Source organism: Danio rerio, chromosome 4 (genome assembly GCF_052040795.2).
Source record: "Danio rerio strain M-AB ecotype USA chromosome 4, GRCz13ab, whole genome shotgun sequence".
Taxonomy (NCBI): Eukaryota; Metazoa; Chordata; class Actinopteri; order Cypriniformes; family Danionidae; genus Danio; species Danio rerio.
In genome coordinates this window covers 45,698,421-45,721,110 of record NC_141024.2, presented here as the reverse complement: position 1 = coordinate 45,721,110, position 22,690 = coordinate 45,698,421, and the positions used below count along the sequence as shown (strand labels likewise).

Genomic DNA, 22,690 nt, shown 5'->3' with positions numbered 1-22,690 from the left:
TATATCTTATGTATCATTTGAAAGGAACAAATATAAAAAATCTACTGCAGATCTGACAGATCAAATCTCCCAATTAGAAAATCAATATGTAAATAACCCTTCTCCAAACATACTTAAAGAATATCTCCTCTTAAAAGCTGATTTTGACACACTTTCTACTGTTACAGCAGAGGAGATGTTAATAAAATCAAGGCATGCTTATTATGAATGTGGAGAGAAGGCACATAGACTTTTAGCCCACCAGCTTAGACAGTCCTCTGCCTCCCACATAATCTCTACTATTAAAGCAAACGATATCCTACTGTCAGATCACTGTGAAATCAATAACGCATTTTTAGAATTTTATCAGTCAGTGTATTCTTCTGAACATATTTCTGATCAGGTGGACTTTCATAACTTTTTCCAAGATCTTTCCATACCTCGCATTAGTTCTCAAGATATGAAATTTCTGGACAGCCCTATTTCTTTAGATGAGGTTTACAATGCTATATCAGCAATGCAAAGTGGCAAAAGTCCTGGGCCAGATGGTCTGCCAGCTGAATTTTTAAAGACTTTTTCTGGACAACTAGCTCCTCTTTTACTAAATATGTACAACGAATCATTTGATCTAACCTGTCTTCCTCAGACTTTGCGAGAAGCCTCAATTTCTTTAATTTTGAAAAAGGGCAAAGACCCTCAGTTGTGCAGTTCATATCGACCAATATCACTTTTAAATGCTGATGTAAAAATCTTAGCCAAAATTTTTGCTCTACGATTAGAAACTCTTCTTCCCAAAATTATTTCCTCTGACCAAACTGGCTTTGTTAAAAACAGATTTTCATTCTTTAATATCAGACGATTATTCAATATCATTTATCATCCTATGTCTTCATCTGTACCTGAAGTCTTGATTTCACTTGATGCAGAGAAGGCTTTTGATAGAGTGGAATGGGATTATTTAATTTATGCTCTTAAGAGTTTTGGCTTTGGGGCAAATTTTATATCCTGGATCAGATTATTGTACAAAGCCCCACTTGCCTCTGTTCGTACCAATAACATTTCTTCTGCATATTTTCAGATTAATCGAGGCACAAGACAGGGCTGCCGTCTCTCTCCTCTTTTATTTGCAGTTGCAATAGAGCCTTTGGCCATTGCTCTGCGTCAAAACACAAATATAGCTGGTATAATAAGAGGAGGACAAGAGCATAAAGTGTCTCTATATGCAGATGACTTGCTGCTATACGTTTTTGATCCATCTAAATCCTTGCCTCATATTCTCAAAACGTTTGATACATTTGGCAGGCTATCTGGCTATAAATTGAATTTACAGAAAAGTGAAATATTTCCCATCAATAATGCTGCCCGTGAGTTTTCCTTTACATCCTTCCCATTCAAGATATCAAATTCATTTATATACCTCGGCATACATTTATCTAACGCTTATTTTAAGCTCTTTGCTGAAAACTTCCTCCCCCTACTGGAGCGAGTTGAACAAGATTTAAAGCGTTGGGCCTCTCTTCCATTATCAGTCGCAGGTCGAATAAACTCAATTAAAATGAATGTGCTACCCAAGTTCATTTATTTATTTCAATGTATCCCAGTGTTTATCCCTAATTCCTTTTTCCGTAGGCTGGACAGTGCTCTCACTTTATTTATATGGAATGGTAAACCTGCTAGAATGCGTAAAAGTCTTTTGCAACATCCTAAGTCTAGAGGTGGAATGTCTTTACCTAATTTCAGATGTTACTACTGGGCCTCAAATATTCGTCCTATACTTCACTGGCTCTACGAAGATCCTGGGGCTGATGCTTTATCATGGATAGCCATTGAATCTACCTCATGCTTGCCCTACTCCCTAGCAGCATTAGTTTATGCTCCTCTTTCCTTCCCTTATGACAAATATACAAAAAACTTGATGGTAAGATCCACACTTAAAATTTGGAAACAAATTAGACGTCAATTTGGTTGGCAAACTATATCTCCAAAATCTCCCATTCATTCTAATCCGGTTTTTAGTCCATCAATAATTGATAAATCATTTGCGTCCTGGCATACTGGAGGTGTTAAGGAAATAAACGACTTATACCATGAGGGAATTTTCTCTTCATTTCAACAGATATGTGAAAAATTTAATATTCCAAATAAAAACTTTTTCCATTATCTCCAAATTCGCGATTTTGTGCATAAAATGTTCCCTCATTTTCCAGTATTGCCTCCTAGCTCCTCATTTGATAATTTACTGGAGAGGCCCACAATTTGGAAAGGGATTATATCATCACTCTACTATAAAATTATGGCACCAACTAATACATCCCATTCCCAAATAAAATCTGTGTGGGAAGATGATCTGGGAATCACAATTTCAGATGAGGATTGGGAATCAGTCTTATACAGAATTCACAAGTCCTCTGTCTGCGCAAAGCATGGACTTCTGCAGTGCAAAATTGTGCATCGTGTACACTGGACAAACCTAAAGCTCTCAAAACACTTTCAGCATATAGACCCGGCCTGCAATCGCTGTAATTTCACCCCAGCCACTCATGCACATATGTTTTGGTCTTGTATAAAGCTTAATTACTTTTGGGACACTATTTTTAAAATTATATCTGGTTTTTTGGGTATATCCATCTCCCCTTGCCCACTGATAGCCATGTTTGGAATTTTGCCTACAACATACAATCTTACAAAAATACAATCTGATAGCATAGCTTTTATTGTGCTCCTGGCCAAACGACTAATATTGCTTAAGTGGAAGGATCAGAAGCCTCCAACCCCAACACAGTGGATTCGTGATGTCTTATTTTTTGTTAAGTTGGAAAAAATTAGACTGTCTAGAGGTTCATCTAAGCAGTTTAAAAAAACTTGGGACCCATTTAGGAAATATATCCAAGAACATGTTTTATTGTCAACTACAGACCAAATCCTTGTTCCAGCAAATTGATTTATCTATTTTTTCTTTCCTAAATGCGAAATTAGAGTGTATTGTGTGCTTCAGATTGCACAACTGTAGTTTCATTTAAGCCACACTATTTATTTTTATTTTTCTATTTATTTATTTATTTATTAAATTTTTTTTATTACTATTATTATTTTTCTTTTTTTCTTATTGTACGTGCCAAAGTTGATACTGTCTATACTTTTTGAAATGTAATTCTGTTTTGTCTTCTTTTTTGCTGTAATTTGCCATAAAAGTCATAAATAAATTATTTAAAAAAAAAAAAAAAAAAAAACAGTGTCTAGTTCTAGTGGTGACTCCTCATTCGCCTGGCTAGCTCAGTCGGTAGAGCATGAGACTCTTAATGTCAGGGTCGTGGGTTTGAGCCCCACGTTGGGCGTTTCTGTTACTTTTCTCTCTCTCTCTCAGCAATCTTACATTAGGGTTCATATAGCAGACCTTTTGAGACAAAGTTCTGACTTTCTACCACTGTAGGTGACCTTTCACTAAGTCTCTGTGGTGCAATCGGTTAGCGCGTTTGGCTGTTAACTGAAAGGTTGGTGGTTGAAGCCCACCCAGGGACGAATTAGGCATTTTGCTGCCTTGCAACTGCTAAACCGTGCACTGGGCATATATCCTGGGCCACATTCTGTCCAGCGTTACAAGATGAAATCAGGATTTAGCAGAACATTGTCACGGGTAGGGAAGGTATTACTGTAAACGGTTTCTAGCTCCTAAAAGAGCTTCTCGTCAGCCCCGCTAGCTCAGTCAATAGAGCATAAGACTCTTAATCTCAGCGTCGTGGGTTAGAGCCCCACATTGGGCGTTTCTGTTACCTCTCTTTCTCTCAGCAAACTATCATTAGGGTTCATATAGCAGACCTTTAGAGACAAAGTTCCGCGTTTCTACCACTGTAGGTGACCTTTTACTAAGTCTCTTTGGCGCAATCGGTTAGCGCGTTCGGCTGTTAACTGAAAGGTTGGTGGTTCAAGCCCACCCACGGACGAATTAGGCATTTTGCTGCCTTGTAACTGCTAACATGTGCACTGGACATAGATCCTGGGCCACATTCTGTCCAGCGTTACAAGATGAAATCAGGATTTAGCAGAACATTGTCATGGGTAGGAAGGTATTACTGTAAACGGTTTCTAGCTCCTAAAAGAGCTTCTCGTCAGCCCCGCTAGCTCAGTCGATAGAGCATGAGACTCTTAATCTCAGCGTCGTGGGTTAGAGCCCCACATTGGGCGTTTCTGTTACCTCTCTTTCTCTCAGCAAACTATCATTAGGGTTCATATAGCAGACCTTTTGAGACAAAGTTCAGCGTTTCTACCACTGTAGGTGACATTTCACTAAGTCTCTGTGGCGCAATCGGTTAGTGCGTTAGGCTGTCAACTGAAAGGTTGGTGGTTCAAGCCCACCCAGGGACGGATCAAGCATTTTGCTGCCTTGTAACTGCTAACACGTGCACTGGACATAGATCCTGGGCCACATTCTGCCCAGCGTTACAAGACGAAATCAGGATTTAGCAGAACATTGTCACGGGTAGGGAAGGAATTACTGTAAAAGGTTTCTGGTTCCTAAAAAAGCTTCTCATCAGCCCGGCTAGCTCAGTCGGTAGAGCATGAGACTCTTAATCTCAGGGTCGTGGGTTCGAGCCCCACGTTGGGCGTTTCTGTTACTTTTCTCTCTCTCTCTTAGCAAACTTACATTAGGGTTCATATAGCAGACCTTTTGAGACAAAGTTCTGACTTTCTACCACTGTAGGTGACATTTCACTAAGTCTCTGTGGTGCAATTGGTGAGCCTGTTCGGCTGTTAACTGAAAGGTTGGTGGTTGAAGCCCACCCAGGGATGAATTAGGCATTTTGCTGCCTTGCAACTGCTAACACGTGCACTGGACATAGATCCTGGGTCACATTCTGTCCAGCGTTACAAGATGAAATCAGGATTTAGCAGAACATTGTCACGGTTAGGGAAGGTATTACTGTAAACGGTTTCTAGCTCCTAAAAGAGCTTTTCATCAGCGCCGCTAGCTCAGTCGATAAAGCTTGAGACTCTTAATCTCAGCGTCGTGGGTTAGAGCCCCACATTGGGCGTTTCTGTTACCTCTCTTTCTCTCAGCAAACTATCATTAGGGTTCATATAGCAGACCTTTTGAGACAAAGTTCAGTGTTTCTACCACTGTAGGTGACCTTTCACTAAGTCTCTGTGGTGCAATCGGTTAGCGCGTTAGGCTGTTAACTGAAAGGTTGGTGGTTCAAGCCCACCCAGGGACGGATTAAGCATTTTGCTGCCTTGTAACTGCTAACACGTGCACTGGACATAGATCCTGGGCCACATTCTGCCCTGCGTTACAAGACGAAATCGGGATTTAGCAGAACATTGTCACGGGTAGGGAAGGTATTACTGTAAACAGTGTTTAGCTCTTAAAAGTTCATCTCATCAGCCCGGCTAGCTCAGTCGGTAGAGCATGAGACTCTTAATGTCAGGGTGGTGGGTTCGAGCCCCACGTTGGGCGTTCCTGTTATTTTTCTCTCTCTCTCCCAGCAAACTTACATTAGGGTTTATGTAGCAGACTTTGAGACAAAGTTCCGCGTTTCTACCACTGTAGGTGACTCTTCACTAAGTCTCTGTGGCGCAATCGGTTAGCGCGTTCGGCTGTTAACTGAAAGGTTGGTGGTTCAAGCCCACCCAGGGATGAATTAGGCATTTTGCTCCCTTGCAACTGCTAACACGTGCACTGGACATAGATCCTGGGCCACATTCTGTCCAGCGTTACAAGATGAAATCAGGATTTAGCAGAAGATTGTCACGGGTAGGGAAGGTATTACTGTTAAGAGTGTCTAGTTCTAGTGGGGACTCCTCATCCGCCTGGCTAGCTCAGTCGGTAGAGCATGAGACTCTTAATTTTAAGGTCGTGGGTTCGAGCCCCACGTTGGGCGTTTCTGTTACTTTTCTCTCTCTCTCTCAGCAAACTTACATTAGGGTTCATATAGCAGACCTTTTGAGACAAAGTTCCACGTTTCTACCACTGTAGGTGACTTTTCACTAAGTCTCTGTGGCACAATCGGTTAGCGCGTTCGGCTGTTAAGTGAAAGCTTGGTGGTTCAAGCCCACCCAGGGACGGATCAATCATTTTGCTGCTTTGCAACTGCTAACACGTGCACTGGACAAAGATCCTGGGCCACATTCTGTCCAGCGTTACAAGATGAAATCAGGATTTAGCAGAACATTGTCATGGTTAGGGAAGGTATCACTGTTAACAGTGTCTAGACAAAGTTCCGCGTTTCTACCACTGTAGGTGACCATTCCCTAAGTCTCTGTGGCAACATTATGAAGCTGCAGGCCCCGAGACCCAACCGCACGCTCAGACCTGCTCGCTCAGACCAGCACTTCCAGACCTATCGTTTTCTCAGACAGTGCCACCTGCTGTTGGAAAAATTGCCTAACCTGAATTCATTGATTTATAAATTACACTATTTTTCTACTATAAAATATTACACTATGATTGAATACATTATTATATAAAATATTAAACATACTAGATTATGATTTAATGCATTAAGTCTGTTGTATTTTAATTAACTGTATTTGTAAATAGATATTGTTCAGTTACTTAAATATTCAGTCATTTATTGTTTTTGTTGTTGTTTTTCTTTTTTAAATCATTAAGGATTTATCAAACTCTTTAGTATTGAGTTGAGGGAATGAACATTATCTTATTATTCACAGAATAAATGATAGTACTCTGAGTAATTTTCTCACACCAAACTTTATTTTTTTATAAATTTTCATGAGGTCCTACAAGTCATCGAGCTGTAAAAAATGCAGAGAAAAATTGTGAAAAACAATACTTGGATTAATAATGTATTAATTACATATAAAATAAAATGCTTTACATTCTTGTTGGGGAGATTTTTCATTTCTCGAGCAATTCTTCTGTTAAATTCCTCAACTTCACTAAAAAAAAAAAAATGCTGTTGTCAGAAATTGTGTTTAACATAAAAACTTAACAGCTTTTGTACAAAAAAAAGTAAACATACCTTGCGTGATAAATGGGGCCCTGGAGGAAGACATCTTCAGCCTCCTGCCAAGACAAGCCTTGTAACTCGGAAATGCCATGAGTTATGGCCTGTACAAACATACAGATAAATCAATTAATAAAATAAAACACACACTGCAGAACATAAGCATGCTCATGTACATACATGTTTTGTGATTACCTCTGGGAGGAGACATCCACAAATGAACTCCACCTCATCATTGAAGGTCAGCTGTGTTTTGGTTTTATTAAGAATTCCTCTGATGTAGTCACAAATGATTGACTGGGACTGCTCATTCTCAATGTAGACAGGCACTTGAGAACGGGGTTTTAGTGGAAACCAATTTGACCTTTTCCCACCGAGTATATCCTTTGGGCCATAGAAGGAAATTATATTTCATATGTAAATGCACAAGTAATTAATTATATTTGGCAAATAATAGTTAAATTGTCACTTGACTATATTTAAGTCAACCATACTCAGAGTCTAGAGGAGTAATTTAAAGTGGAACCATCTATACCACCAAATGCTGCTCTGCTGATTTTGATGTGATAATCAAGTCCACTAATCTTTTGTCATTCCTTTCCCGATCTTGAACTGCTTGGACATGTGCCGGAAGATTGGATGTGGTTTTTCTTTTCACCCTAAAAAGGGGCAGAATCTTTCCATCCAAGACACTTCTTGCCTCCTCAGTCCAGAAAGCAAATCTGTGCCCATAGCTTTTAATAACAAGACAAGACAAAATCCATAATAACTAGTCACCGGTAAGAGAGATATTAAGTATGTTTTGTTATTCATGTTACAAGTTGTTGTATTGACACAATATAAATTTTTAATTTTACAGATTTACAAGAAAAATAAATAAATACTGTCATACCCATCAATTTGAAATCGTTCCATGAGTAGAAGGCACCACCACTGACGGATGATAGGTATATCCATCTGAAAGAAAGACTGTTTAGTCTGACAGTTAACCAACATGTTTTTGTTAATACATGATGTTGGGTGTGCTTGCAATAACCATGCCCCTTTTTTTAAAAGATATGTTGCTTAGAAGAAAGCAAGATAATATACATTAAAATAGTTACATTTTAGCTATGATTAAAAAAAGCACCAACAAAATAAAGTTACATAAATAATAAAATAATACCTCCTGGAATTGAAACCCAATGCCACACACCATTGAGAGGGTGTACTGAAAAGAGAGAAGCCACAGTCATTTACAATGTTTACAAAATCTTTAAATCAATTAACTCAATTTATATCTTACCATGAGTACAAAAACACCACAATCATTCCCTCTTGTCTGACGTGGCAAAGCCTAAAATAGGCAAAGCAAATCAATTTTATTTTAGAATAATGTACAAAAAATTTAATTGTTGTCAAAGCCAAATAATATTTTTTTTTAAGTTGATTCCTCACTGGAAAATCATATCCAGTCTTTTCAGACCATGTCCCATGATCCACTTGGTAAGCAATTTTCCTGTAAACAAAACATGGTAGTAATACTAACAATTACAGCTCACCTCAACTCTAGAACACCATGCATAAAAAAGGCTAGATGAACATAGCCAGAAGTTCAAGAAACGGCTAAAGGAACGTAGCCAAAAGTGACAGAACTATAATACACGGTTAGGAAATAAAGAGAAATGGCTATAGGAACGTAGCCATATATCACATAAAGGCTGAAACGTCTTAGTTTATTGATAGACCTAAAAATTGCCCTGTATTCCTCATCTCCAAATCCTGATTCATGCTCTGCGTACAGAGAGTCTAAAAACACCATCTCTCTTCGAAGCGGCATCATTATCTACAATGTTAAAGGTGTAAAAATATTTCATTTGAACATTATTGCTTCTTCTAAGATTTTTCAGTGTTTTATTTTAGAAACACACACATTGCAATACCAATTAATGTATGCACTAGACATTTTAATATATTCTTACACAGACAACAAAGTGGTCTGGTCCATTGGCATTTGTCCATGCTGGAAAGGCTAACAGGTCTTTCAAGTCTGCATCTTCCTGAAATTGATCAGGACAGTTATGTTGTTTAATTTAGGTTGTACTTCTCACACAGTAAATACAGTACATACACGCACCGGTAATCCTGTAACAATGTTGTTAGGAGTTTCTTTCCACACAGGGACAACATAAAAGTCCTCAATGTATATGTCCTTGCCCTACATGAATAAAAAGAAACTGTTGACAATGACATGAACATTTTCACACAGTTTAGAAATTGTTTTTTTTTTTTTTTAATTTGGATCAAGTTAAAACAATCTATATAAATATTATGTTTTATAGTACATACAATTTGTCGAGCCATTTCACAAATAAGCTTCATGCAGGCGTTTCCATTCTGCAATAAATACTTTGATAAGTCAATGTTTTTAATTAAAAAAAAAGTTATAATAAAAAACAGACTGCTTACATGGGAGTCCATGTCCCTCAACAATCCAAGGCTCCAAAATTCTTCTCGAATAAGGCACACTTGCCCCTCCTTCACAATTATTTCACTGCCAGGGCGATTTCGGTCCAGCACATAATCAAGCGGTTTCGCGTCGTCCGCCTCAGTTTCGGCCCTTGTTTTGACTCGGGAGGCGTGTCCAAACGCCAGGTAACCACTATATAGTGAGCACGCTAGCATTAGTCGGCAGGAGAAGCACTTTAGCAGCATTTAGACCAGCAGCCTGTAAGTACATTTAAGATTTGTTTCAGTTGTTGTGTATGGTTTGAGGACTTGTTTCCAGCTGTTTGTGTAAAGTTGTAGGACATTTAAACTTGCTTTCAGTTGTGTATAATACTAGAAGTTGTTTAGCCACTGTTCCCTTGGTTACTATAAGAGCTTGTGTAGCGAACGCAGACGCGGTTTCGCGTCGTCCGCCTCAGTTTCGGCCCTTGTTTTGACTCGGGAGGCTTGTCCAGCTGAATTCAATCAGCTAGTGCTTTGGGGTTATATAAACAACTAGTTCACCGCGGCAGCAGTCGCGGCAGCCTCGTGTGAAGACCGCCTCGCGTGAAGACCGCCTCGTGTGAAGACTGACGAGGGTAAAGACCATCGACTCTACCTGCGCGACTCCACCGAGCAAAGACACAGACAAAGCACTTGAGTACTTTACTGTATTGTTTTACTTTACACTTATTTTTTGTTGTCAGTGCACTTTTATTATGTGTTTTCTAATTCCTGTTGTTACTAACACTCGCAAAACACGGGAGGTACGCTGCAGGCGTAATCCTCACAACCTTCGTTCAATACATGTATCTACTATTTCACAACTCTCTCTCTCCGTGGGCCTCTGGAACTGTCAATCAGCTGTTAACAAGGCTGATTTTATTACCTCTATAGCTACATATTCTGACTATAATCTCATGGCTCTAACTGAGACCTGGTTAAGGCCGGAGGACACTGCTACACATGCTACTCTTTCTGCTAATTTCTCTTTTTCCCACACTCCTCGTCAGACAGGAAGAGGGGGTGGGACTGGACTACTAATTTCCAAAGAATGGAAATTTACTCTGATACCGTCCCTGCCAACAATCAGCTCCTTTGAATTCCATGCAGTCACCATTATCCACCCCTTCTACATAAATGTGGTTGTCATCTACCACCCACCAGGTAAATTAGGTCACTTCCTAGATGAACTGGATGTTCTTCTCTCATCTTTTTCTAATTTTGCCACTCCCTTATTGGTGCTAGGTGACTTCAACATTTACGTTGACAAACCGCAAGCTGCAGACTTTCAGACTTTGCTTGCCTCTTTTGACCTAAAAAGAGCACCTACTTCTGCTACCCACAAATCAGGTAATCAGCTAGACCTTATTTACACACGACACTGCTTCACTGATCAAACAATAGTAACTCCACTACAAATATCGGATCATTTCCTTCTGTCTCTCAACATCCACATTACTCCTGAGCCGCCACACACTCCAACACTGGTTACCTTTCGCAGAAACCTACGATCTCTCTCACCCAATAGACTATCCACCATTGTTTCAGACTCTCTTCCTCCATCTCGCAAACTCACTGCACTTGATTCGAACAGTGCCACTAATACACTCTGCTCCACACTAGCATCATGTCTAGACCGATTATGTCCTCTTGCATCCAGGCCAGCCCGTGCCAGTCCTCCTGCACCCTGGCTCTCGGATGCTCTCCGTGAGCATCGCTCAAAACTTCGGGCTGCGGAGAGAATTTGGCGGAAAACTAAAAATCCTGCACATCTCTTAACATACCAAACTCTTCTGTCCTCTTTCTCAGCTGAGGTTACTTCTGCAAAGCAGACGTATTACCGTCTGAAAATCAACAATGACACTAATCCTCGCCTACTTTTTAAAACATTTTCCTCCCTCCTCTATCCTCCTCCTCCACCCGCATCCTCCACACTTACTACTGATGACTTTGCTACATTCTTCTGCACCAAAACTGCAAAAATCAGTGCTCAATTTGCTGCACCTACAACAAACACGCAAGATACAACACCAACACCACACACACTCACCTCTTTTTCTCAGCTCTCTGAGTCTGAGGTGTCCAAACTCGTGCTATCTAGCCATGCAACCACCTGTCCACTCGATCCCATTCCCTCTCATCTCTTGCAAGCCATCTCTCCTGCAGTCATACCAACACTGACTCACATAATTAACACATCTCTTGACTCTGGTTTATTCCCCACTACATTTAAGCAGGCTAGGGTAACCCCACTGCTAAAGAAACCCAACCTGGACCATACGCTACTTGAAAACTACAGACCAGTATCCCTGCTTCCATTCATGGCCAAGATTCTGGAGAAAGTAGTGTTCAATCAAGTTCTGGACTTTCTTACTCAAAACAATCTCATGGACAACAAGCAATCCGGCTTTAAGAAAGGCCACTCAACTGAGACTGCCCTGCTCTCGGTCGTGGAGGATCTCAGACTGGCTAAAGCAGACTCTAAATCATCAGTCCTCATTTTGCTGGACTTGTCAGCTGCTTTTGACACTGTCAACCACCAGATCCTGCTATCTACGCTTGAGTCACTGGGCGTTGCGGGCACTGTTATACAATGGTTCAGATCTTACCTCTCTGACAGGTCATTCAGGGTGTCTTGGAGGGGAGAGGTGTCCAACCTACAGCATCTAAACACTGGGGTACCTCAAGGCTCTGTTTTTGGGCCACTTCTCTTCTCCATCTACACATCATCTCTAGGACCAGTCATCCAGAGACATGGATTCTCCTACCACTGCTATGCTGATGATACCCAGCTATACCTCTCTTTTCATCCTGATGATCCCTCGGTTCCAGCTCGTATCTCAGCCTGCCTGCTGGATATTTCACACTGGATGAAAGATCATCATCTTCAGCTGAACCTCGCAAAAACGGAAATGCTTGTAGTTTCTGCCAACCCGACTCTACACCATAACTTTTCAATCCAGATGGATGGGGCAACCATTACTGCATCCAAAATGGTGAAAAGCCTTGGAGTAACGATTGATGACCAACTAAACTTCTCTGACCACATTTCTAGAACTGCTCGATCGTGCAGATTTGCACTCTATAACATCAGAAAGATCCGACCCTTCTTATCTGAACATGCAGCTCAACTCCTTGTTCAAGCTCTTGTTCTCTCCAAACTGGATTACTGCAACTCTCTACTAGCTGGGCTTCCAGCTAACTCTATCAAGCCTCTTCAACTGCTCCATAATGCAGCAGCACGAGTTGTCTTCAATGAACCTAAACGAGCACATGTCACTCCGCTGCTAGTCCGTTTGCACTGGCTGCCAGTTGCTGCTCGCATCAAATTCAAAGCTCTGATGTTTGCCTACAAAGTGACTTCTGGCCTAGCACCTTCTTATCTGCACTCACTTCTGCAGATCTATGTGCCCTCCAGAAACTTGCGTTCTGTGAATGAACGTCGCCTCGTGGTTCCATCCCAAAGAGGGAAAAAAATAACTTTCGCGAACGCTCACGCTCACGCTCAATCTGCCCAGTTGGTGGAATGAACTCCCTAACTGCATCAGAACAGCAGAGTCACTCGCTATTTTCAAGAAACGACTAAAAACTCAACTATTTAGTCTCCACTTCACTTCCTAATCTGCAATTGCCTCTTTGAATATCACACTAACTGTACAAAAAAAAAAAAAAACTACTAATACTTCCCTTCTTAGACTTTACAGACCTGAAACTTCCCTATAGCACTTATTCATTGTTGCTCTTAGTTGTGTAAATTGCTTCCTTGTCCTCATTTGTAAGTCGCTTTGGATAAAAGCGTCTGCTAAATGACTAAATGTAAATGTAAATGTATCAAAGGCTTTGTAAAAATCAAGAAAAAGAATGAGACCATCTGAATGAATAGAATCAGCATAATCAAGCAAATCCAAAACTAATGTTATGTTATAAGAAACATTGCGGCCTTTTATAAACCCAGACTGAGTTTCAGAAATAATAGAATCAAGATTTGTTTTTAATCTGTTGGCAAAGTCTTTTTTTTTCAGTATTTTTTGCCACTCACTGTTGCAGTCATGACATGATACATTTCTCCTTCATTTTCCACCTCACACAACATCTGCTATCTCTCTCACATACAAAGACTTTCAGTATTTGAAGTTGATTAAAACTTTTACTCCAAACATTAACACATTAATTTTGTTTAATTTATATAATTTATATCATGCTCGAGTGACGTCACTGGCGTCACTGTCTCCGTTCGGTCACACACTGTGTGCTTGAAGTTTGGACTTGCTATTTACTCGCAATTTAAATCTTAATCATTAAATTCTTCCTCATTCGCTAAGTATTTGTCTCTCCTACTTAGGGTGACCAAACCCTTAATACATTTATACAAACAAAGCTGCTTTAAAAACGGTCTGTCCCTCGAGCATCCGCCTGTTGTTTGTAGCTTTAGCCTGCTAGCGCCGCTGGTCAGCTAAAGCTACCGACCTCTTTAACCATACACTTTTGACTTACTGGCTTTGCTCTTTACCCCGTAAAATGTCGCTTCCGTCTCTGTGCTTGTGTGCAGGAGAAGCATCGATGGAGGCGTTGGAGCTGGAGCTGGAAGAAGTGGAGTCCCAGATCCGCGCGCTGGTGGTAAGACGGTCGCGGCTACGGGAACGGCTCCTCGCCGTACCTAATGCTAAGGCCGTCTCATCACCTAAGGTACGTGGAAATTACAACCACATCATTCCCTCTACCTCAACCCCGCGTCCTTCTCTGCCCAGGCCCAGCGCACCCGGGGCGCGGCTCAGCCAGGCGTCGTTCACCAGGAAAGCAGAAAGTACGTACTTTATTACCTTTTGAGGAGACGGCACGGACGTGACGAACGATCGAGTCACCGATGATGGCCACATCGGGTTCACGCCGACACCCGGCTACCACGGCGCCTGGGTGCAGCCGCGCAAGGTGCTTCCCAGATCCCGGGGCAGAACGTCTCCGCCTGTGTTCGAGATCTCCATGGAGAACCGCTTCTCCCCTCTCCGCGAGTCGGGTCCCGATGTGGCCATCATCGGTGACTCGATCGTTCGTCACGTCCGTGCCGTCTCCTCAAAAGGTAATAAAGTACGTACTTTCTGCTTTCCTGGTGCCCGTGTGAAAAATATTTCTACACAGATTCCAACCATCCTGGGCGCTGCCGAGAGCCCTGGTGCCGTTGTCCTCCACGTGGGGACAAACGACACCGGGCTCCGGCAGTCGGAGATCCTGAAGAAGGACTTCAGGAGCCTGATCGAGACGGTTCGACGCACCTCGCCCGCCACGCAAATCATCGTTTCTGGGCCGCTTCCTACCTACCGCCGAGGAAATGAAAGGTTCAGTAGACTTTTAGCTCTGAATGAATGGCTAATAACATGGTGTAAAGAACAGAAATTGCTCTTTGCTAATAACTGGAATCTTTTCTGGGAGCGTCCTAGGCTCTTCCGTCCTGACGGCCTGCACCCCAGTCGAGCCGGAGCTGAACTCCTGTCGGACAACATCTCCAGACTACTTCGCACCATCTGACTAGCAGGTAAAAATTCACAAAATTCACACTATAGCCACCTAGACTCTTGTTCACCCCACTTAAACATCAGTAACGCATATCTGGCGAATCCTATAGAGACTGTGTCTGTTCCTCGTATTATTAGATTAAGAAATAAACGTACTGTGTGCTCCAGGAAAAATCTAGTAAGAATCAAACCAGAAAAACCAGTAGAAAGTGAAAATACAAATTTCGTAAAACTTGGTCTCCTAAACATCAGGTCACTTGCACCTAAAGCACTTATCATTAATGAAATAATAACAGAAAACAATCTTAATGCACTCTGTCTCACTGAAACCTGGCTGAAACAAAATGACTATATTAGCTTAAATGAAGCAACTCCTCCAGGATTCTCATATAAACATGAGGCTCGTCAAACTGGTCGTGGTGGTGGAGTTGCATCAATCTTTAGTGATTTCCTTAATATTAAACAGAGAAACGGACTTATGTTTAGCTCCTTTGAAGTATTATCGCTTAATGTTCAGCTTCCAGATGCTATACAAAAACCTATGTTATCTCTCGCTTTAATCACCATATATAGACCCCCAGGACCCTATGTCAAATTTCTAAAAGAATTTTCTGATTTTATTTCTGACTTACTAGTCAAAACTGATAAAATGCTAATTGTAGGTGACTTTAACATCCACATAGATGACGCTAATGATACATTAGGGCTCGCGTTCATGGATTTAATACACTCACTTGGGATAAAGCAAAACGTTGTGGGTCCAACCCATCGCTTAAAGCATACATTAGATCTAATTCTGTCTTATGGAATTGAGGTTATTGACGTAGACATTATACCACAAAGTGATGATATTACAGATCACTACCTCTTACTATATAAGCTATGTTTACCTGAAATCAGCAAACCCGCTCCAATACTCCGCCCTAGTAGAACTATTGTTCCGTCAACTAAAGATGAATTTATAAATAACTTACCTGATCTCTCTCTATTTCGTAATGCACCCGCAAACTCAAATGATCTTGATGTAGTAACCAGCAGTATGGATGCCATCTTTACTAGCACACTAAATACTGTGGCACCCATCAAATTAAAAAAGGCTAGAGAGATTAAAACTATACCATGGTATAATAGTCATACTCGTGCGCTCAAAACAGCAACCCGCGCCCTGGAACGTAAATGGAAAAAAACTAATTTAGAGGTCTTTAGAATTGCGTACAAAGACAGTATGTCCAGCTATAGGAGGGCTCTAAAATCTGCCAGGACCGAGCACCTGCGCAAACTGATAGAAAATAATCATAACAATCCTAGATTTTTATTTAACACCATCTCTAAATTAGCAAATAATCGGTCATCCTTGGAACAAACTACTCCACCGCAAATTAGTAGTGATGACTTCATGAATTTTTTCAGTAATAAAATAGAAGGCTTTAGACAGAAAATAGGAGATGCCAAACTTTCTGCACCGGCTTATACTCCAAATCCTGTAAATATTTCATTAAATCATAATAATAACCTACACTGCTTCAAAATCATAGAACATGAAGAGTTAGTAAAAATTATAAATAGCTCTAAACCAGCTACGTGTATGCTGGACTCAATTCCAACAAAATTACTGAAAGAGCTGCTACCTGCTATAGGAGAACCTCTTCTTAACATTATCAACTCTTCTTTATCTATAGGCCATGTTCCAAACTCTTACAAGCTAGCTGTTATTAAGCCTATTATTAAGAAACCGCAACTAGACACCAACAACTTAGCTAACTATAGGCCTATTTCTAATCTTCCATTTATGTCTAAAATACTAGAAAAAGTTGTTTCCACTCAATTATGCTCTTATCTGCAGACGAACAATATTTTTGAAGTGTTTCAGTCAGGTTTCAGGGCTCACCACAGTACAGAAACCGCCTTAGTGAAAATAACCAACGATTTACTCTTAGCTGCTGACCGAGGGTGCGTCTCGCTATTAGTTTTACTCGATCTTAGTGCGGCATTTGATACCATTGACCACAATATCCTCATAAATCGTTTAAAGTCTACAGGTGTCCAGGGACAGGCTCTACAATGGTTTAAGTCATACTTAACTGACCGCTACCAGTTTGTAAATCTTAATGGACAGCCTTCACAAATCTGCCCAGTAAAGTATGGGGTGCCTCAAGGATCAGTTTTAGGCCCTTTACTGTTTACAATTTACATGCTACCTATGGGAGACATTATTAGAAGACATGGGATCAGCTTTCACTGCTATGCAGATGATACTCAATTATATATTTCCACTAAACCTGACGAGACGTCTGAACTTTCTAAACTAACTGACTGTATCAAAGACATCAAAGACTGGATGACCAACAATTTTCTTCTCTTAAACTCAGACAAAACAGAATTATTACTTATTGGGCCTAAATCTTGCACACAGCAGATCTCGCAACTCAATTTACAATTAGAGGGATACAAAGTTAGCTTTAGCTCTACTATAAAAGATCTGGGTGTCATATTAGACAGCAATCTAACTTTTAAAAACCATATATCCCATGTCACAAAAACTGCCTTCTTTCATCTGAGAAATATCGCTAAATTACGAAATATGCTATCCATCTCAGATGCAGAAAAGCTAGTCCATGCTTTTATGACTTCGAGACTGGATTACTGTAATGCTCTATTTGCTGGCTGCCCAGCATCCTCTATTAACAAACTTCAATTAGTACAAAATGCAGCTGCCAGAGTTCTGACCAGGTCCAGAAAATATGATCATATAACCCCAATTTTATCCTCCTTACACTGGCTGCCTGTTAAATTTCGTATTGAATTTAAAATATTACTTCTCACCTATAAAGCTCTAAATAATCTAGCTCCTGTTTATCTAACCAACCTTCTGTCTCGCTACGAACCAACTCGCTCCTTAAGATCTCAAAATTCAGGGCTTCTGGTAGTACCTAGAATAGCAAAATCAAGTAAAGGAGGTCGAGCCTTCTCTTTCATGGCTCCTACACTCTGGAATAGCCTTCCTGGTAATGTCCGAGGCTCAGACACACTCTCCCAGTTCAAAACTAGATTAAAGACCTATCTGTTTAGTAAAGCATACACTCAATGCATCACCTAGCGGGTTCCACACTGGCTTCTACATCTTGCTTATATACACTATGAACAGCAGCTACGCTAATTATTCTCTTTATTCTCTATTTTCACCTGGGGATACTCATCCCGAGGTCCTCAGATTAGGCGGAGTCACTGATTGGATCCAAGACCAGCGACGTGATGATCCCAAGGATTCCATATCCGGGACCAGGCCATATCCTGAGCTGCTGCTGCGCTGATGGTCGTGGGGAGTGGAGAACATGAGTCTGATTCCAGTGACGCTCCAGGGACAGACGAGTCTTCATTGAGGCCATCTTCCAGCATAAACCACGGCGAATGAAGTTCTGCACAAGACTTTTGGCCAGCGGAGAAATTAAAATGGTCGTGCCCAACTGAGTCTGGTTCTCTCAAGGTTTTTTTTCTTCACTCCCATCAGGTGAAGTTTTTTTTCCCTCTCCGCTGTCGCCACTGCCTCGCATGGTTCAGGATTGGTAGAGCTACGCATCGATGAATTTGCTCTTCAGTGTTTGAACTCTCAGTAATGATTAAATCACACTGAACAGAGCTAAACTGAACTGAACTGAACTTAAACACTAAAACCTGAACCACACTGTTCCAGTTACTATGACCATTTATGTGAAGCTGCTTTGACACAATCTACATTGTAAAAGCGCTATACAAATAAAGCTGAATTGAATTGAATTGAATAATCCACTAAGACTAAGTGTTGAAAGATTGAATCACTCCTATATGGACGTAATGCGAAATAACATTCTGATGTTTTGCAGTAATTAATAGAGTTCACATACTCTGTAAGACATATTATGTTAAAATGATGGGCAAATCTGTATATTTCATTTGGGTTCCTGCCCACGTAGGTGTGAAAGGCAATGAAAAGGCGGACATTCTGGCCAAACAAGCTCTCAGAATTAGTGAAGTAGATCTAGAAGTCCCACTGAGTGAAGCAGAAGCTAAAATCAAATTAAGGACAATCAGTATGGCAATTATACTGGGATAAGAATGAAACAGGCAGACATCTATAAAATATACATAAACAAGTCGTTGCTGGAAGGAGGGAGAACAGAAATCATAGGGAAGTACGATTATAACTCAGATGAGAATAGTTCATACTGGACTCAACCATATTTTATATAAAATAGGGAAAAACCCAACTGGACAATGTACACTGTAATCAACAAGAAACAATATGACATGTTTTATTCCACTGTAGTAAATATAATAAAGAACGATACGATCTTATTCAAGCAGTTAAAAAGAGCAAACTTCAGGATTTCACATTGGCTGGTTTATTAGGGAATAAATCTATTGAGGTATATGACGATATAATTAAATTTGTTTAAGAACCCATTTAGAGAAAAGAATATAGAGATAATATAATCTAAGGAATTAATTGTTAGCCCACTCCACCCCACATTTTTTATTTATTCATTAATTTTATTTTTCATTTCCTCCCTCTTTCCTCCCCCTCTCCCCCTCCCCTCTATTTTTACACTTCAGTTATTGTTCAACCATTCCAGTCGGAGGCGGTAATGCACCTACAAGTCTGGTAGCCAACCGCCAGTAAAACCCAAAGAAAAAGAAGAAGAAACCGATTAATTAAACTTTTAGGTTTTTCATCTGATACTAAACTATGAACCTGCTGTTGACAATATTATTTTAACCCTTTATACAACTAAATACTATTTTACTCACAGTAATGAGGACTATTGAACAACGTGTGTGTAATAAGTGTCTTACTGGAGCTTTAATTTATTAAACAGTATAATGTCATTCCATTCTAAGTTTACATCACTATATATAAAAAATGGAGTTGTGTTGGTAGTTTTGTCTTGCTTTTCCACCAAACATAGACCAGCATCACCAGCAATACTAAGCTGGTAGACAAGCATGACCAGCAAGCCGAAGCTGGTCTACCAGCATAACCAGCAAGACCAAGCTGGTAGACCAGCATGACCAGCAAGACCAAGCTGGTAGACTAGCCTGACCAGCAAGCCGAAGCTGGTCTACCAGCAAGACCAAGCTTATCTACCAGCTTCACCAGCAAGACCAAGCTGGTCTACCAGCATCACCAGCAAGACCAAGCTGGTCTACCAGCATCACCAGCAAGACCAATCTGGTCCACCAGCATCACCAGCAAGACCAAGCTGGTCTACCAGCAAGACCAAGCTGGTCAACCAGCAAAACCAAGCTGGTCTACCAGCATCACCAGCAAGACCAAGCTGGTAAACCAGCTAAACCATCATTGACCAGCATAGACCAGCATGAAAATCATGCTGGTCTTTGCTGGTTTTTTCAGCAGGGTAGTGTACATACAGTCATAAGAAACTAAATAGCTTTTTGGTCGACTACTGCAAGCCAGGAAAAAGTCAGATAAATATGCCAAAGCAATTAACAATAATGTTGAACAGATCTAATATTTACACATTTGCTTGAGGAAGAAATGATGAGGACAGTTAAATGCAGTTTAAGGATCAACCGCATTCTTCCGGTTAACGGAAGCTCTGCTTTCACTTTCGATTTCCTGACTCTGTTTAAAGTTTATTTTGTGCTGAATGAGCTGAAATTATCGAGTCAACCTGATATAGAAAAGCACAAACACATTCAAGAGATACAAATGACCCATTATATTGTTCAAATGACCGTGTTTGGACGTGTTTAATCGGTTTTTAAGGCTTTGATCTTCAGAAGCAGACAGTGCTATAAATCACGCTTATAAACACGCTTATACACATATAAACCCCTTCATCATCTCCACAAATCAGCTTAATGTAAAGTGTTAAACTCACATACAGAAGTACAGACGTTCTTGTGCACCAGGAACACGATGTGAGCTCTTTGACGCTTTCGGTTTGTCAACTTCTTCAGTATTTTGGCGGTTGTCAAACTATAATGTGCTTCACCGCCTCCTGCTGGACTGGCTGATTCTAACATGGAGAGAGACACGGGGAAAATCTCACCATAAATTCAAGGGAAATAAATCGCTGATTAAACAAAGAAATCCGGTTAAAATTGTAATTTTTTTAACAGACCAGATTCTTTCAGACATGAATTATTGTAGCTTCCATATGTTGACTAGTATATAATCCAGAGTAAATGTAGGATTATATCTAATAAATACTTCTCTTAATATTTGTCTTTTGTATTGATAATCTTGACATTATTACATGCTGCACATGTTTCACACTGATTACAATGTGAGTATAAGTCATGTGTGTGCATAATGGTTTATGACCATTTCCTGACTCCGATTATTCCCCATTTCTCTTCCTTCACAGATACACCATTGGATTGTATACAGATGTCTTCCTGAGTCATTTATACCCCAGTATTCCTGCCTCATACTCTCTGTCTGTATCTTTATTATAGTTTTGACTTCAGCTTCACTTAATTTACCCTGATCTGTGTGTAAATGTGAGACTCTGTGGGTGTTTCCCAGTACTGCATTGCAGCCACTTTACTTTTCTCTTGCATATGTCCTCCATCAAATCTAACATGTTCTCTAGAACTCTACAGTCTCCACATTAATCCTGTTCCTGAACTCCATTAATGTCAGTGTTGAGTTTAGTCGAGTGTGTCCTCACCTCAGTCTAGTTCACAACACTTCCTCCTCTCTGTTTCTCACACACACACGTGTTTATTTGTCTCCACTAATATTTTAATGTTATATAAATGTCATCTCTTATCTTCATCCTAAACTCCTCATCATTCTGTCTGAATATTTCCCTTGATAATAGATTTATTTCATCTTTTCCTCCATCATCTGTCTTCCTCCTCTTCAGCGTCTCCTGTGCAGATGGATCAGCAGTCTGATGTCCATGTGTTCCTCTATGTGCAGGTCTCCAGCAGAACTCGACCGTCCCTCTTTCTGATATAGACCATACAGAAGTGTGAACAGCTCATGTGTTAAAGCTCCTCTAGATGACCTGCGGCTGATTAAAGATGTTCAACTGATGCTGAGTCTGAACACATCAGCCCCAGGGTGAGCGCTGAGATGACAAAATAAAAGTAAAGGAGGTCATGTTTAATATATTTACATTTATGCATATATGATTTCTGATAAGGCCATGCAGTGGCGCAGTAGGTAGTGCTGTCACCTCACAGCAAGGAGCTCGCTGGTTCGAGCCTCGGCAGGGTCAGTTGGCTTTTCTGTGTGTTCTCCCTGCTTTCACGTGGGTTTCCTCTGTGTGCTCCGGTTTCCCCCACAGTCCAAAGATATGCGGTACAGGTGAATTGGGTAGGCTAAATTGTCATAAGTGAATGAGTGTGAATGGATGTTTCCCAGAGATGGGTTGCCTCTGGAAGAGATTTACATGTGCTTTAACAGTCAGAGGAATGATTGTGGAGCTGTGGAGCATTATTTACACATGCATAAATGTGTGGTGGGAAAGAAGAAGAACTGAGAGAACTTTCAACATTTCTGTCATAAACCAAAGTTATCTGTCATGTCCCCGAGGCACTTCTCTGAAATTGCATGTAGAAACAAATTAATCAAATACACACAGTGTCTACATTTTTTTTTCAGTATAACAACTATTTACTTGAGTTATTTTCTTGTGATAATAAAAATAAAATAAATTTAAAATGAAAAACAGGCTACAGAGTTATGTCCCTCAATATAACTCAACCCTATTACGCTAGCATTAATGTATTATTACATCACAGGCAGGAAGTGACATC

General features: G+C 40.5%; 1 protein-coding gene and 1 non-coding gene across 6 annotated transcripts; one reads left to right on the top strand and one right to left on the bottom strand.

The window, feature by feature from the left end:
- Nucleotides 1-4,510: 4,510 nt before the first annotated feature.
- Nucleotides 4,511-4,583, top strand: trnak-cuu (transfer RNA lysine (anticodon CUU)). Its single transcript has one exon. It is a non-coding gene; the product is annotated as a tRNA-Lys (tRNA).
- A 2,083-nt stretch (nt 4,584-6,666) lies between these two features.
- Nucleotides 6,667-20,876, bottom strand: LOC148681619 (PWWP domain-containing DNA repair factor 3B-like). 5 transcript variants are annotated; one of them, XM_088650486.1, is made up of 14 exons: nt 20,800-20,876; nt 9,390-9,648; nt 9,270-9,317; nt 9,058-9,138; nt 8,903-8,980; nt 8,379-8,439; nt 8,227-8,277; nt 8,107-8,151; nt 7,834-7,898; nt 7,477-7,675; nt 7,137-7,325; nt 6,957-7,045; nt 6,813-6,873; nt 6,667-6,729 (listed from the first exon to the last, which is right to left on the bottom strand). In XM_088650486.1, exons 5-14 carry the CDS (start codon nt 8,932-8,934, stop codon nt 6,715-6,717), a joined length of 807 nt encoding a protein of 268 aa, XP_088506612.1. In that variant the 5' UTR covers nt 8,935-8,980; nt 9,058-9,138; nt 9,270-9,317; nt 9,390-9,648; nt 20,800-20,876; the 3' UTR covers nt 6,667-6,714. The 5 variants fall into 5 exon arrangements, with proteins under 5 accessions (XP_088506612.1, XP_088506611.1, XP_088506609.1 ...); XM_088650485.1 differs by having other exon boundaries at nt 20,804-20,876; XM_088650483.1 differs by lacking the exon at nt 8,379-8,439.
- Nucleotides 20,877-22,690: the final 1,814 nt, after the last annotated feature.

Bases quoted from the DNA above. Each gene is read 5' to 3' on its own strand.
- LOC148681619 (XM_088650482.1), bottom strand. From the start codon at position 9,635: ATGCTGCTAAAGTGCTTCTCCTGCCGACTAATGCTAGCGTGCTCACTA. The intron at 7,676-7,833 runs GTATGACAGTAT...TGTTATTAAAAG, and splicing joins GAACGATTTCAAATTGATGG to CTATGGGCACAGATTTGCTT. The intron at 7,046-7,136 runs GTAATCACAAAA...ATGTTTGTACAG, and splicing joins GTGGATGTCTCCTCCCAGAG to GCCATAACTCATGGCATTTC.